At 37.1% G+C, this 16601-nt stretch overlaps 2 protein-coding genes across 2 annotated transcripts in view; both read right to left on the bottom strand.

The window, feature by feature from the left end:
* Nucleotides 1–7262, bottom strand: part of rnf217 (ring finger protein 217) — a 13917-nt gene extending 6655 nt beyond the window's left edge. The window contains exon 1 of the mRNA XM_016470796.1: nucleotides 6308–7262. Within this exon, the coding sequence (XP_016326282.1) occupies nucleotides 6308–7162 (855 nt within the window). The 5' untranslated portion in view covers nucleotides 7163–7262. The remainder of the gene's footprint in view (nucleotides 1–6307) is intronic.
* Nucleotides 7263–13613: 6351 nt separating this feature from the next.
* Nucleotides 13614–16601, bottom strand: part of LOC107676268 (sodium/potassium-transporting ATPase subunit beta-1-interacting protein 2-like) — a 61502-nt gene continuing 58514 nt past the window's right edge. Inside the window, exon 4 of the mRNA XM_016470795.1 lies at nucleotides 13614–14221. Coding sequence (XP_016326281.1) covers nucleotides 14212–14221 — 10 coding nt within the window. The 3' untranslated portion in view covers nucleotides 13614–14211. The remainder of the gene's footprint in view (nucleotides 14222–16601) is intronic.

Raw genomic sequence — 16601 nt, 5'->3', positions numbered from 1 at the left:
CATCAAAAAAAAAAAAAAAAAAAAACCCATGTGGAATATTGGACATCTCATGCACTCAACTGCTCCAGCTTTCTTTACATAGCCTATGGAGAGGGCCTATTAGACTCCTATGGTGGATAACAAAATAAACTTATCAATCTCATGCACTAGATGGTCGAGTGCAGTATAAGTGCACAATGTATAGGGACACAGCTTTATTTACCTAACTTCAGCCTGAACAGGCTTGTACTAGTTTGGGGACGCTGCTGGAGCCATTTTTAAATGATGCACCTGAGTAATGCGAAGGATGGCTTTGGTAAACAGCACTAACAATGCTCATGTTGAGAGAAGGGCTCTCGTGGCTGATTGTGTGGCGTCTTGTGCTCGCAGCAGGTGAGATTCTGAGAGCCCGGTGTGCTTGGAGTTTACTTTGGGATCCTAATGAGATCTGGCACTCCCATGAGAGCCCTTACCTGAGTACGTGGCACCAACTGGTGACAGCAGCGCTAGCACTCCCCCGGGGCCACCCACCAGTTCTTTTTACACCTGTCAGCCTGCTGCTAATGGGCCGACCGTACAGCTAGCACAATAACGGCACTCGGCACCCACAGCAGGCGTGAACAATCCTCTCAGTATGGATGGAGAGTCTGATTTTCAGCCTTCCATGTCACACGCTGGCATCCTGTATTAACTTTGACATGTTTTCTGATTGACCAGCACCACCTCTTGAGGTGGGCTATCTTCTTGGGGAGATATCTTTTTGATGGATGTGAAAGAGTGCAGAACTCACTCTTTGAGGCCGGCCACATGCCTGCTAAGAATAAATCAGATTTCTTACAGTAAACACTCAGTCAACATAAGACAGCAACCAAATTGTTGTGGGAAAAGTGCAGAACAGACATGAAAATTTACTAGTCTTTTTACTAATTTACATCTTTCACATCTAGTTTCTAATATTAGCACTAACCAGGTATGGATTAACTTAATCTAAAAGAGCAGTCCTATCCTTAGATGACTTTTAAGAAAACTATGCTGCATACACAACACAAACCGCATGAGAAACCGTGAGAAAGCTGAACAGCGAGTGGCTGGTCACACACCTCAGGGTGTAAATTGCATGTCAATATAGAAAGTAACCAAACATTTTTTATTTTCTCAGCAGATTTCCTGCATCACCTCATCTCATACATCTCAATTACCGTAAGTTGTAGGTAATATTCAGTCGAGCAGAAACTGTATTATTCTGCAAGTCTCCTAAAGGTCAGTGAAACCAACTATACAAATCTTCTACCAAACCTTCACACAATCTGATTCCTTATATCAAATCTACTGAGGCATATATTGTACATCAAAGCAAAAATTCAAAAGCAGAAAGATATAAAAAAAAAAAGTAGCCATTACTCCAGTAGCGTGCCTTTTAAATGCTGCTTTTACAATGCCAAAGCAGACATACCTGTAAATGTTTCTATTAACGGAGTAAAACCTTTACCAAATCCTTTAGTAAAACACAAAATTATGTGTTCTAAAACTTGGGAACAGGTTTATGAAATTGACAGGTTGATAGACAGGTTTATGAAAGCCAACTGTCACTGCTTCAGCCATTTTCGGTCATTTAAAGTTTTTGACTATCCTGTGCATCAAGGTTGGGCAACATTCAGAATTTAGGAATTGTGTCACTTTCAATTTATGAGTTGGAATTCATAGACATTCAAGTCGAACAAAAGGGATTTCCTTACTCCAACAGAAAAAAACAAATGTTGCAACCTCCAAAAAATAAAACAAATATTTAATTTGGACTCACTCATACTCATTTAAATTAATCAAAATTGTTACCATGCAGCACCACAATGCTGTTTAGATAACTTTATACTTTTTGAATTTAAGTATTTATTATATTAAATAAATGCACAACACATATGCGCATCATATGTTTATATAGAAATTACTATCATTGCCATTTTAATCTAACATCTAATGTTTCTGGAAATTTGGGATGTATAAACCTACATGTCTGAATGACTAGTCTGTCTTAAGGAAAACCTGAATAATTAGGATGATTAGGGTCCAACAGACACTGTGTTTGTTTAGGGAGGCATTCACACAGACTGCATGCTTAGGTTCAAAAACAGCTGGACAGAGCACAACAAAATAGAACGGAATGCAGGGATCTTAGATCACACGTTTATAAAAAAAATGACAGAACTATTTTTAACTTGATACGTTCATGATGCTGAAAACAAGCTTTGCTTTTTTACTTAAAGCAACAATCAAAAATAGCAGACTGAAGAAGTCACAGTTTATGCATAATAATGGAAACATTACTTAGAGCAGCCGTTTTGAGGTCTGACAGTAATTTATTGTTGAAGGCTATGTTATTGTTACAAAAGCAGTGTTTTGATGGCTGTGGCAGTGCTGCTTTAAAGGGTATAAATTTAAAAAGACAAAAACTCTCAGAAATAGTTTACAGAGCCAAACGCTGTCAGCACACTAGACAGCTCTGAGAAGTTCTCTTTATTCATCTCTTTTGAAACAATGCTGCTAAAAATATTTACTACAAAAATCTAAATAAATTTGTAGATCTTAAACTCCTAAATTACTTATTTGATGAAATACCCCATATGTTGTTGGTGGCTATGATTACATGTTTAGAGGCCAATTTATACTTGCCCATAAACATGTTATACCAACAACATGAATGTGTTTTTATTAATAAATTATAAATTAAAGATTAGAGTTCTTGATTTCATTCTGATTTCAATTTTGAATGGCACACAACACATTCATTTCAAAAGCATTAAGAAATAATCATATTATGAGACTGATGTCAACTGATATCATTACGACTATCCAAGTCTCTTTAAACATAATACGTAAACCACTAATGAACCCAGTGCAAGCCAGCATTCTGAAATATTACTCCTAAGAATGAACCAAACGCCCTTGCCATAGGCACCTGACATTTAGACCAGCCGCCCCATTTGCCAAACCCAACACAAAGGCCTGAAATGAGAAACAGTGGCTCGGTTAAGTTAAATATTAGCTATTTAAATGAGTCTTTTGTAGTGCAAACCTCTTGCCATTTCTCTTCAGTAAAAGTGCACATTAACCGATCGCCCTTTCCTTTCATCTGCTTACAAACCATATTCACAGCATTCATTTGATCTCATATATTCTTATTATCTAAATTGCTTTTGAAATCATGCACCGCACAGGCCTAAAACTGCAATGAAAAGCAGGATTGTTGAATGTCACATTTAAAAGTAGAAAAGTGCACAAATGAGCATTCGAATCATACAACAAAAGGGAAAACTTAACTCATAAACTCAAACGTTAAAGGAATAGTTCACCCGAAAATGAAAGATATTTTGATGAAAGTTGCAACAGTCCATAAAACAAGACAATGAGAGTGAGTAAATGATGACAGAAATTTCTTTTTGGGTGGACTATCCCTTTAAATGAAATAATTTCCAAAGTAAAAACCCAAATCTAGTCATAGATTGCACTTCACTTTAGGGCTACACAATTAATCGAATTTCTAATCGCGATTACAATTATGGATGCCACAATTACATAATCGTTCAAAGCGGCAATTAATCGTTCAAAGTCCACTTATGCTATTCTGCGTGCTTAAGATGCATTTTTTTCTTTCTACATGTTATCTTAAGGGTTTTTCCCATTATTTTAATTTTAGTATAACATTATAATACCATTCATATTTTTACTTTTTTATAATTTAAAGAAGAAACCAATCCGATGTATAGTTGACATTTGAGGCTTAATACTATAGAAAAGCACTAAAAGTTTTTCAGTTAGATTGTTTTCAGCTTGTTAATTTTCATATAAAAATACGGCATGCAGTTGCATCAAACAATGGTATAAACATCATTCAATGTAAATTGTGATAATCGTAATTAATAATCGCAATTACAATTTCAAGGGAATAATCGACAATTATGATTTTTGTCATAATCGTGCAGCCCTACCTCACTTAAAATTTTTGTAAGCCTAATGCTCACATAAAGGATGTTTTCATGTTTTATATACGAGTAGTAGCCAGAACCAGAAACTAAGTACTTATGCATTACGCCACCTTGTTATGATGCTGTACACAGCTGTAAAGCTGTCATTGGATACGATTCAAACAGACAGGTTTTACAGGTAATCAGCTTTTTACAGTACGTCCATGAATAGCAAAACACACGCTGCAACAATGGGAGGAGTGGCGATATATCTGCAAGCGGCTATATAAACAAAATTCTTTTTGGCAGCATCATCACCATAATTGTGCACTCCAGAACACAGTCGAGAAAAAAGGTCTAGGCTTGCAGCTAAGCAGGCCAAGGTGAGCTCACCAAACACTGGTGACTGCTTGGCCATGAATAAGACAAAACCAGACCAATACCTTTGGCCACAAAAGACAGCTATCATTACCACATCAACCTCTGCCTGACCCCTAAGATCATTCATGGGGGCAATAAATCTGAGCAGCAACAGTCAAGCCAACGTTACTTGATTACGACCACAAGATCCCTCCAGAAGGGCAAATTGTTTCTATGTTGCCTGCAAACCGCGCACAGACCTTCCAGCCAACAGTCATGTAATGTAATTAGAGGCTGAGCTCAGTGATTAAGCAATCAATTACAGCACAAGTTCTTCCTCCCCTTGCCAGCGACATGACTCACTGCCACTGGGTAGAAAAAAAAAGTCCTCTTTCTAAGAACCAGATATTAGAGTATTTCAACCAAACTAGGGATATGAAAAAAAAAATATATTTTTAGTTTAGGGTTACATGAAGGTCTTAAAGAAGTTCACACGAACTGAAAACGAAGTGACTTCACTTCACACGAAGTGAAGATTCTGTCATCATTTAGTCACCCTTATGGTGTGTCATGTTTTTTATGTCCATACAATGAAAGTCAACTCTGAAATTCTAAGTTTTAAAGATTATTGCAGTATGTTTTACAAGAACATAGAATTTCAAAATTTCACATTAAATTCAATGTGTTAATTGTCATTTCTTTGAAATAATCTGTGGAATTTGCTAGCAATTTCCAAGTGAAACAGTTTCAAAGTAAATATACTTTCAGTGAATGAGGTCTGACCACAGCATTCTTCTGAATATCTTCTTTTGTGTTGCACAGAAGCAAGAAAGTCATACAGGTTTGAAATGAAATTAGGTTGGGTAAATGATTGCAGAATTTAAATTTTTTGAGTGATCTATCTGTTTACAACTTGGGGTTCATCTGACATGATAGGATGCATTTCTTAGGCCACTTTTTCAATGTCTGCAATCTTCAGCTACAACTGCCACAAGTCACACTAGAAGACAGTTTAAGGGGTTGTTTACATGAGGCATGTTCTTCTGTTTAAAAACATAGATAGAGTGCAATCGAATGAAGTTTAGAAGTTGAACAATTTTCAACTTGACAAGCTGTCTCAAAACCCCCCAAATTTCAACAGCCAATCTAAATTTTTAATACTTTAAATAGGATTAACTTAAAAGGTACAACTTGTCCAAGTGGTTTTTATCAAGCAAAATGTACCGCATGCAAATTAAAACACCATTAAAATGTCAAAATAAAATGGCTGGATGACTAGTTGACCATGCCTAATCCAAAATTGTTTAAATATACAAATAAGTTCAATTTTTTTAAAGTTTAACCAAAGCCCTGACAAGACTCGATTTTACACATGCTGGTGTGTCATGTATCTTTCTGAGGAACTCAGAAATAGTCATGCTTTTTTATATCACACAGACATGACTGTATTGTGTTACACAACAAGGGCCTCTGCTCTGCGGGAAAGGGAGTACTAAAATGACAAAAACGAACATTTCCAAGTCTATGATGATGACCACATGGGCCAGACCAAGCAACACAGGAAACGCATCACTTCTCCAAAGCAGGACAGGACAGGCTGAGAACGTTTTCACAAACACAATGGAGAACTTCTCCATTAACAAACAGAAATATGCTATAATTAGAAGACAATTAAGAAAAGCAAATATCAGGCTAACTGATAGGTGCTCTTCCAACAAAACATGCTTGTCGAAACACCTTAGATTACCTTGTAAAGACCATAAACATGTCATCGTGGAGTATCACAGTATTACCATCACTATACCAGGGTATAAAGACAGAAAAGCACATTAAGATGACATATGTTTCACAGCTTCAGGAGGATGTGATTCTTATTACTGGCACGTAGAGGCATATTAGGTTTGCATCAGTCCACTTTAAAGGTGGTTGCAGACACAAACAAAGAAACATCCCTGATTTTATTCAATGCTGAAAAGAAAGGAAAACTGAGATGGTATGGACGTGGATACCTGTGAGATGATGTATCTTTTCAGACATTCTTCACAAACTGCATTTTTGCAACAGTGTAGCGGTACGGTTTGTTTGTCATCAAGACAAATACGACAGGTTAACACAACAGATAAGCTGTTGCCAGTGTTATACGAGCTGTTTAATCCAGACAGCATCAAGTCGGAGACTGTATAGGGCTCTGGATACTGATCATGGTCCAACTCTGAATTTGGCAAGTCGGTGGGAGGTAAAACCAGCACATCTGATGATGATGATAAAGATGCAGCTTCATGATCAGATGTTGTTTTCTCAACAGGTATCCTATAATTATCATTGGCAATACAGTATACAGTGCAGTAAACATGCTCTTTTGATTGGCTGGGATCTTCACCACTCTTCAAATCAATATTATAATCAATATGATGATTCCCATCAGGATCTCCCAATCCTGAGTTGCTCTCCATGTTTTGTTGGAGACTTTTTGTGCTACATTGCATCCTTTCATCATCCTTTTCATGATCCAAGTCGTTCAGTTTGATGTCAAATCCTACTTTCTCCAGGTCTTTGGGATCTTCTGGATCTTTGATAGTGGAACCAAAATTCCTCCTTAAAATGTCAACGGCTCTTATGTTTTCCCTCTCGTTATTTTCTTTATTATTGCCTCCTGGCTCATGTTTGTGTTTATGAAATTCCAAAACATCCTTCGAGGATAACGATAATGATGATGGCACCTTCGTGTCGCTGCGGCGGGCATCCCGGCCGAAATCAGTGCTCCGCGTCCCGCTGGATACATGGACAGATTCCCCATCGCGTCCAGTATAACCAGGCATATTTTGAGCGGTGACATTCACACGCACGGAAGACTCATCTTCCATTCCCGAGCGGTCAACTTTCCATTTGTGCGAAAACACACACAGTCCGCTTTCAAACTCACAAACTAAACACAGAGCGAGTAACTATTACACCACTTCCGGGTCCGAAATCACGAATCCTACTACGGCGAAGCCTCTGCTCATGAATATTAATTAAGTCACGTTGACGTTGCGTGGAAACGTTCCAATGGCACAAGGTTGACTTATGAATATAAATTAGGCGGCTTTGACGTTATGTCGTTGCTTTCCAATGGCAAAGACTTTGTTTATGAATATCAATAGCATTCTTCAGCGTAGTAGGATCAATAAATTCACAGCCGGGCGTTATTCTACTTTCGTTTAGGCTCTATAGGTGAAAACGAGTACTGTTTATAACCTATTAAATGCGCTGCGTATCTAATTATAATAATTACAATTATTAGAATAGCCCAGATTATACAAGTAGTAGTAGCGTACAGCATGTTCATGTTGTTATAGAAAAAAAATATACGTTTCTCTTTTTATTTATTTATTTATATTATTATTATAAACATAACTGAACATGACTGAAAAGTCAACAAGATTTAAAAAATATTTTATAATAGAATATAACTTTTCTTGATTTTATTACCACACTGAGAATGATTCATTTTATATAGGCTATATCTTACAGTCGGCCATAATTTTGTAATCATTGAGTTTCAAATATGTAACTGGTAATCCTACCCTTTCCTGTCAGTCTTATCTTGATTAATTGAATGTGTCTAGACACTAGAGGGAGGTAAAGCGTAAGGTAAAAACGAATCTCAGTTTGCAAGCTTTAGAGTGGTTCTTCTTCAGAGGCTAAGAATGTTAGAAAAGTAACGACATACGCAAATTCTGAGTGTGATGTTTCTTTGGAAGAGTAAAAGGTAAATTAACCCAGTAATAGGTCACTTGGGCACGCTGTACAAGCTGAATCAACATTCTGCCCAACCTTGTTGATCTCCTTTAGGATAAAGAAGCCCCAGGGTCCCTGATGATATTTGCACATTCACAGCATCTTTAAGCCATGTAAGGTCAGAAATGAAAGCTCTAGACTTTATCTACAAACAATAAAAACAGTTGTCATTGCTAAAGGCCTAATGTCGTGGCCTAATGGTTAGAGAGTTGGACTCGTAACCCACGGTTGTGGGTTCGAGTCTCGTACCGGCAGGGATTGTAGGTGGGGGGATTGAATGTACAGCGCTCTCTTCCACCTTCAATACCATGACTGAGGTGCCCTTGAGCAAGGCACCGAACCCCCAACTGCTCCCCAGGTGCCGCAGCATAAATGGCTGCCCACTGCTCTGGGTGTGTGTTCACTGCTGTGTGTGTGCACTTTGGATGGGATAAATGCAGAGCACTAATTCTGAGTATGGGTCACCATACTTGGCCACGTCACTTTCACTTCACTTTTTAAAGATTTTAATAATACTATAAAGCCTAGCGTATGTAGCATGTTAAGAATTTCACATTTTATATATCGATATGCATTAGTAAACAGTGCAGCTTTTTGCTTCATATTATACAAGCACATCTAAACACAAAATGGCTATTCTTTCCTTGAAATAACAGAAAATGTACTGCTTCCCAAGATGGCTTTTTAAACTGAACGTGTTTGACAAATAGTCACTGTTGTGTGGCCATTTATAAAAGCGTGACACAAACCCGTCATTAATTAATAAATCAAAATCACAGATATTAGTCATGCTTTAATGTCCTTCTGTTAGGGGGCTAATTAAAACAATTCTAAGGAGTGACCATCTGTTATTATCTGTGATGAACCAAAGAAGGGTCACAATGTCACAGAATGCATTCAAGCACGCGTCACACGTTCAAAGCAACCAAAGCCTGTGCTACACAGAGGCTCATTTGAGTTGTAGAAGCAAAGAGTCCCTCCCTTCCTCTGCCTTGAGACATCTATATTCATATTTTCTGGCATTTTAAATGCCTAAGTGGATGCAAAAGGTTGGATACAAAGATTAAGGAAGATTTTGCCTGTGAAAAACGCATTAGCCTGATGCCAAAGAGTTTCTGGGTGGTTGCCATGATGTTGCTATGTAGGTTTTTTTTTGCAATGATGCTTTATAGTTGCTAGGGTGTTCTTGATTGTTTAGGTCCCTCTTTCAAAATGTGTTTTTCTTTTTTGCTCAATTTATCATCTGGCAGGCTAAAATCTACAGTGGCACAGTAGGCTGCACAACACAACGAAATCTCCCCAGCACAAGGCATAGGACTAATTTAATTGTGTTGCGACTTGTTTCCATTGTGTTGTGGTGATTTTGTTGTTTTGCGACTTGTTTCCGTTGTGTTGCGGCTTGTTTCCATCATGTTGCAACTTGTTTCTGTTGTGTTGTGGCTTGTTTCCTTTGTGTTGCGACTTGTTTACATTGTGTTGTGCTAATTTCGTTGTGTTGCGACTAGTTTCCCTTGGGTTGCAGCTTGTTTCTATTGTGTTGTGTTAATTTCGTTGTGTTGCGACTAGTTTCCCTTGGGTTGCGGCTTGTTTCTATTGTGTTGTGCTAATTTAGTTGTGTTGTGCACTACTGGGTCACCGTAAAAAAAATCAGCATAAGATCAAACAATAGCACACTTCTTAAGCTGCATAATTTTAGGAACAATTCAAGTCCGCAGCTCGCAGGAATCATCACGGTGCTACTCCCAGCTAATAGTTAAATAATGATTAAAATGACACTAAACTGGAAAAAAGTTAATTATTTTCTAGAGCTGTGAGACGGAATTCGCAGGAAATTGCAGACATAGCCTACCCCATTCTCCCATGCATGTCATGTGATGTGTGAGGTAGCAAAGTTGAACGTTTGTTGTCACAACGAATGAGAAAACCTGGATAAAAAAAAAACATAGATAACCATTAAAAACGGCAAACCTCCCGGGAAAAACTGGTTGTAAAAACATTATTTACGTGTCGACGAGCGGAGCCGAAGCACACATAAAAGATGGAAGACGCATTCAGTTTTATTTTTAACGGCTAGAGGACCAAACCTTAGAGTAGCTTTAATAATCAAATTATAAGGGTTTATTCCTGAAAACTTCAGAATCTTTGCACTGAGAAGCCAGCAATTAAATGATTCAGTCCTGTGGCAAGTCATTATACATTTTATACAGTGTTCCCATTAATACTGTAGATAAAATATTATGCATCATAATAATGATTCAACTAGCCTACTTATGGGGCCTTTGGCACAGAGCCCAGACTCAGTGTTTGATGGACAGGACTGAAACGATAAGGTAATGGGAGGGAATGCGTATGCCATCAAAAATTGCGGAGAACAGCTTCAGTGTCAGCAGCGCTCTGTAGCAAAATCTGGTCTTTCATCCCTATATATCACCTCCTTCCACAGCACAACCCCTCTGTGCTCCTTAAAACACCCTTCGATCTTTGTACAGAATGAATTGTGGCGATAGGACACTAGTTTTATCCCTCTAAAATATTGAAGCAAAATTGATTTCCATTTTGCACTGTTTTCCACACATCATCTATAAAACTAGAAATAAAAATTAATATAAAAAAACAAAAACAAACAAAAAAGGACAAAAATGTATATAATTCAATATATATATATATATATTGTTGAAAAAATGAATAATATCTCAATGATACTAAAATAACAGTTCGCAGGTAAATGCATGACTGATTAGGTGTGTGTGCATGTGATCTTTAATCATTTGCACAGCACATGACTGTAAAACAAACAAACACCTTGAGCATTGATGAAAGAACAAAAGGCAGTGTGCAGCATGTAACATGTGATGCTGAAGCATATCACTAGTGCTGTGAGGAAAATTCAGGGCCTGCGGCGTATGATTGACAGCGGTTCCTTTTTAAGTGGAAGCCAGTCATCAGTGACATGTCAAAGCTACAGTCTGTTGCTAGGCACAGTCGCTATGTACTGTATGACATGTTACTATACTTAGAAATGACATAATAAAGCAAAGAAGTGAAGTAACAGAGAAGAGAAGCAAAATAAAGAGTCATTGACACAGTCTGGTTTTATTTACAGTCATTCTTTAAAAGTAACAGAAATAGAAAAGGTCTATCTATTCAAAACTCAGCACTGAACCCAATAAAAACAACCTGGAAAGCTGCTTAAAGCATCTACCATGAGTGTCATTTGTTTTAGGATATCATAATTTACCATTTAATTAACCAGAATGGTTAAGCTACTCTTACAATGTATTGTCAAATAAAAGCTATTTTTGTGATTTCGTTCGGACCATGTTGTACACTCCACAAGAATTTCAACTAATTTCTAAATCCATATTTTTCATTTACAGTTTTGGTTAGAGCATTGTCATGGTGACATCACATACACTCTTGGGTAGAAGCATCATGCAAGATTTCCTGAACTTGAAGGGCATTCATTTTCATTCAGGCTTCCTTCAGCTCATAATTACTGTATGATAGTCAAATTTGACATTAACACTCTCAAGCCTTGTTTTACATGTATTAATGCAGGGTAAATCTCACGTAAGCTTAGACTGTGCCTTGCAAGTACATTGAGAGCAAGAACTTAAATTTTTTTTTTGCCTTAACTTTGCCCTGTTTATTTAATATGATAAAGTCTAATCAAGCACCATGTTGATTCAGGATGTATTTACAAATGTCTTGAAAGTCACTTGCACATGATGTAAGTCTCGCTCATCTGGAATCTGCTCATCTTTGAGTAGTTGAGGCAATCAAAAACCTTCAAACAACTGCAATTACACAGGCAAATCTCTGGAAAACATGTCCAAGTCACATTTCACCCCAAAAATAATTAAGTAAAATAAATAAAATTAATGCTTTAAAAATAATAATAATACAATATTAGGACCATATATTTAAGGTGTTCCATTAAGATATTCAGGACTAAGATATTTAAGATATTAATATTCAACATAAGTAATTTAAAAATAAAAATGAATTCAATTTTTTTAATTAAAAAATTAAAAAATTTTGTAACACTATTGTTGTAACGTTCTTTCTCATTACCATTTTGTTTTATTTTTAAAATTCCCAATATTCTTGATGGTTATTCTCAATATCTCATTACTGTAATATTCTCCTTGTGAAATTAAAAATGACAAAAAAAAGTCTTATTTTTCATAAGGCAAAATATATTTTCTCTTTTTTTTGACTTTGGGGATGAAATATAACCTCAGATATGTTCTTGAAAGGTTCTGTGAGACATAACCATACAGCTTTCCTTTCCTAGTGTCATCATTCTTATTAACTAACATTAGCATTACCCAAACTAACATTTATCACTCCATATCGAGTCGGATGCAGAAAGATTGCAGCAAAAGACTGCAGGGAATTATTTGCCAGTGAGGTCTGGAGAGTGGTGCGGCTAAAATATCTTTATTAATTATCAAAGCCACTTAGCTTTGCCAGTGCAGTTCACAAGGGGTTTGATTAAACACAGCTCAGTCAGACCCTCTGTTTATGTACAGCCGTTCTGGATGAGAGCAGATTGCCATTTATTTGGAATGTTAACAGGATGTCATTTTAGGCACTTTCTCTCAGAAAATTCCACACCAAACCGCAGATATACGTCAACTCCACACAGTTAGAATCAGTTTAAGGGAAAAGATAATATACAGTGGAGAAATACATATTTCATCATCCATTATCAGTTGAAGAAGGGGAAAATGCATTATTCAGCTGCGTTTGGCATGGTAGTTTGACCTAAATGAAGATATTTCATGCTTTCACGCATCATCCAAGGGCTAAAATATGCACAGTATTTTATGCGATTGAAAGTGCAGCATTAAAAAATTCTTTGTTGGTATTAATTTAGGAGGCAGGTTACAAAAGAAGCCATACAGCACAGCTAAATCAAGGGAGAACACCTGAATAGCTTCAGCATCTTGCGCAATTCTAACCTCTCGCTTAAAAGTTGGGGAACAATTGCGTTGAGAAATCATTTAGAGACTCGTTATTCTTGGGCTCCTGTTACTACACAAAACAAAGCGTCCGATTAGACTCTTCCACACACCTCCTCGCACATCACATCACTAGAAATACTGCATCTCTATCCCTACCCCTCTCAATATGTACAGGAATATCGAAAAGAAAGGCCCACTTACATGGCATAATAAATTATTAGTCTACTACAAAAGAGTGAACACCTGCACACGTTAAAAAAGGCTTAAAATAGAAAGAAGTTACAATTGGTTTTCTATCTGTTATCTTGTACAAGACTCAACACCGTCTTAAAAAACAACAATATTCACAAGTAACCTTTTGGAGCGACTGGTACCCCTTCCAAGGTCGGGCTATGTCTAGCTGAAAGATATTAAATACGCGACAGATTTTGACACCTCATGCAAACAAATACGGTTGATCCCATGGTGACGTCGAACGGATAAAATCATATTTTTTTTAGGACTTTCGTTTAACTCCAAAAAATATGAATCTCTTAGCAGCTACTGATTTCTTTTTTTTCTTTTTTTTTTCGTAACTGTTCTTGGCACTTTCAAGACAAGTACATCCAGGAGAAAGAAGAAAAACTACTTGGGTTGCAATTAAACACAGACGGTAATTCCAATGCTTGGAATGACCCTTTGTAAACACAACTGGAATAATGACTCTCCACTCCAGTCACCATTTGAAAGATTGTAGGACTAGATAACTAATATCATACTGACTAGTTAATGAACATTCTTTAAGTATGGATGGTTTCCGTGAAAGCCAGTTGGAGACACTGACACTATATCCACTCGGTCCATTGCACGATTCCAAGTCTTTCTTATTGCAGATCTGTCCGCTCAATCTGCTCCTCCGTTTTGCACTGCTAATGGCCGCAATGATGAGAGTCTGCTGAGGGGTTTCTCCACACGAGGGCTCTCTCGCGCCTGAAGGCAGCGCTCTGGAGGAGAAAGGGCTGGGCGTAGACAAAGAAAATCCACTTGGAGTCTTTGAGGTTAAAGTGTCGGCTCTGTGTTCCTCCGACTGTTCGTAAGACACTATCATGTTAAGACATTTATGTAGAAAGACAAGTCCAAACATCAGTTCGTTGCTTTGATTGGCTGATAAGGCAGTTATCCTTTTACTTTGACCTGTGAGAGAAGAAAACAAGTGTTAAAGACCGATCTTGACAGTGTAAACATAATAAATTACAGTGCATGCTTTTAAGACTGATTGACTACTTGATTAAGCTCAGCTGGGTGAAACAAAGCGTATTTTTGTTTACAAAATATTTGAACACTTAACATTAAAAATGTATGAATGTCACTGCAAATAACTAACAAAATATCAAACCAAATGGCATTCCTATTAAGAAAAGACAGCACACGCAGAGGTGTCATGCAACCTTGTCTTTTGAGAGACACCAGTGGCACTTTCAGTTGGACAGTTTTGCGCTTAGCGTGCAAACTAACACCCATTATAATAAGTGATTTTTTAAAATAAACCAAGACAATTTGCAACTGAATTTGACAGCAAGTGATCTTCATGCATTTGAGTTGTATGAGGTGTAGGACTGAACTAGACCAACCAGATTTAAACGACTCCAGTCCATCAATTAACATTTTTGTAAAAACAAATTCATTATTCAGGCATTAACTTTGGTTAAAATAGAGTCCTCTCCATAATAATGCTCTCTTACATCAAGTTTTTACTTGTAAATGGTTCTTGATCTGTCCATATTTCTCACCTGATTCAGATAAGACAACTTTTTCCAGTGGAGAAAGCAATATTATGGATAGAGGACTTGTTTCAAAAATTAAAATGTTTTAATTATGGATTTGTTTATTACAGACATGCAACTCTTTGCTTCACAAGAAGTTAATAGATAGATTGGAGTCATGTGGATTACTTGTGGATTATTGTGATGTTTTTATCAGCTGTTTGGACTCTCATTCTGACGGCACCCATTCACTGCAGAGGATCCATTAGTGTGCAGGTGATGTAATGCTAAATTTCTCTTATGAAAAATCTCACTCAGCTATATCTTGGATGGCCTGAGGGTGAGTAAATTTTCACCAAAGCAAAACATTTCACAAAAAGAAGTTGTTTTTAAATGATAAAACACTAGATATTTTAGACTGGCTAATTCCGAGAAAACCTCTAGCATAATTGGTTTGCAGATGACGGCTAATGTGATACTTTGCATCTAACGCAATGAAATTCATACAATAAGTGTGATCCGTATTTTAAGTCTCCAAATACTTTTTTAGGCTGCTGTAGGCCCACGTGTGTTTTTTTTTTTTGCATTATGTTAAAAGGCTTCTGAGTGAGATCTATTAATTTCATTTCAGTTTTCTCATATCGTCTTGCCCTTCTAACTAATTATTAATGGTGACCTTTTCCACTTTTCATTATTCTATTTTTCTCCACACTGAATCTCAAAACGCACTAAACAACACGCATACGCATGCTTTCACAGAATCACGCGGAGAAAAACCTCCTCCCTGAAATATCAAAACCTGTCATCTGCTTATGGATGGACCTGCCATTCAAAGCACTCCAATGCATTATGGAAAACTGAGAGTCTGACATTTACAAAGGCAAGAGACTCATGACGTGACAGAATGATTTAGTCAACCAGCCATGTAATAAATACAAAACACTGGCTGACAGTGAATATTCAGTGCATCTTCAACAAGACACTTTCTCTGAATAAGACCAGGGGAGCAGCCGTGGGTACAGACGTGGTGCGGCTCTTTAAGAGAATAATTAATTTTCTCTGTAGTCTTTCTCTGGATTCTGTGTAATCCTCATTAATCCCAATTTTACAGCATCTGTTCCCACAAGACGAGGATGGAGTTGCATAAAGCATTGTTACTTGTCACTGATCTAAAAGCCCATGTAATTGCACCTTTCTGCTGTCTGCATTGGTGGCAGAGAATGGAAATGTGTATACATATACAGTTTCCACAAAACTATCACGCAGCTTTCAACATTGATAATAACAAGAAATGTTTCCTGAGCAGCAAATCAGCATTTTAGAATGACTTCTGAAGGATCATGTGACGCTAAAGACTGGAGTAATGATGCTGAAAATTCACCTTTGCATCACAGGAATAAAATAAAAATCACAATTTAAAATACATTAAAAAAAGTTATTTTAAATTGTAATAATATTTCACAATATTTCTGTTTTCACTGTATTTTTTAACAAATAAATGCAGCCTTGGAAAGAGACATATAGTAGTGATAATAGAAGAGATAATAGTAGTGTATATATACTACGTTACCCTGATTTTTCTGAATTATTTCTTAACAAGGGCTATCTTGGTGGGAATTCTCTAGGGATAGACTATTTGTCGGTATTATTGGTAAATCAACACAGTCCCTTGCTATTTGAATCCATATGGGGAATCCTTTCTGATCCCATTTCACTGGCAGGATTCCAGTCAGCTTTTTTTCCCTGTTTCTGGACTGTGGCGCTGGGCAGCTCAGCTGTGTCCTTCCTCCCCTGGAGGATGGCGGGGAATG

The sequence above is a fragment of the Sinocyclocheilus anshuiensis genome, unplaced genomic scaffold, assembly GCF_001515605.1.
Source record: "Sinocyclocheilus anshuiensis isolate Anshui unplaced genomic scaffold, SAMN03320099.WGS_v1.1 scaffold2322, whole genome shotgun sequence".
NCBI lineage: Eukaryota > Metazoa > Chordata > Actinopteri > Cypriniformes > Cyprinidae > Sinocyclocheilus > Sinocyclocheilus anshuiensis.
Note: the sequence above shows the minus strand (reverse complement) of the source record. Positions and strands in the feature narration are given on the sequence as shown.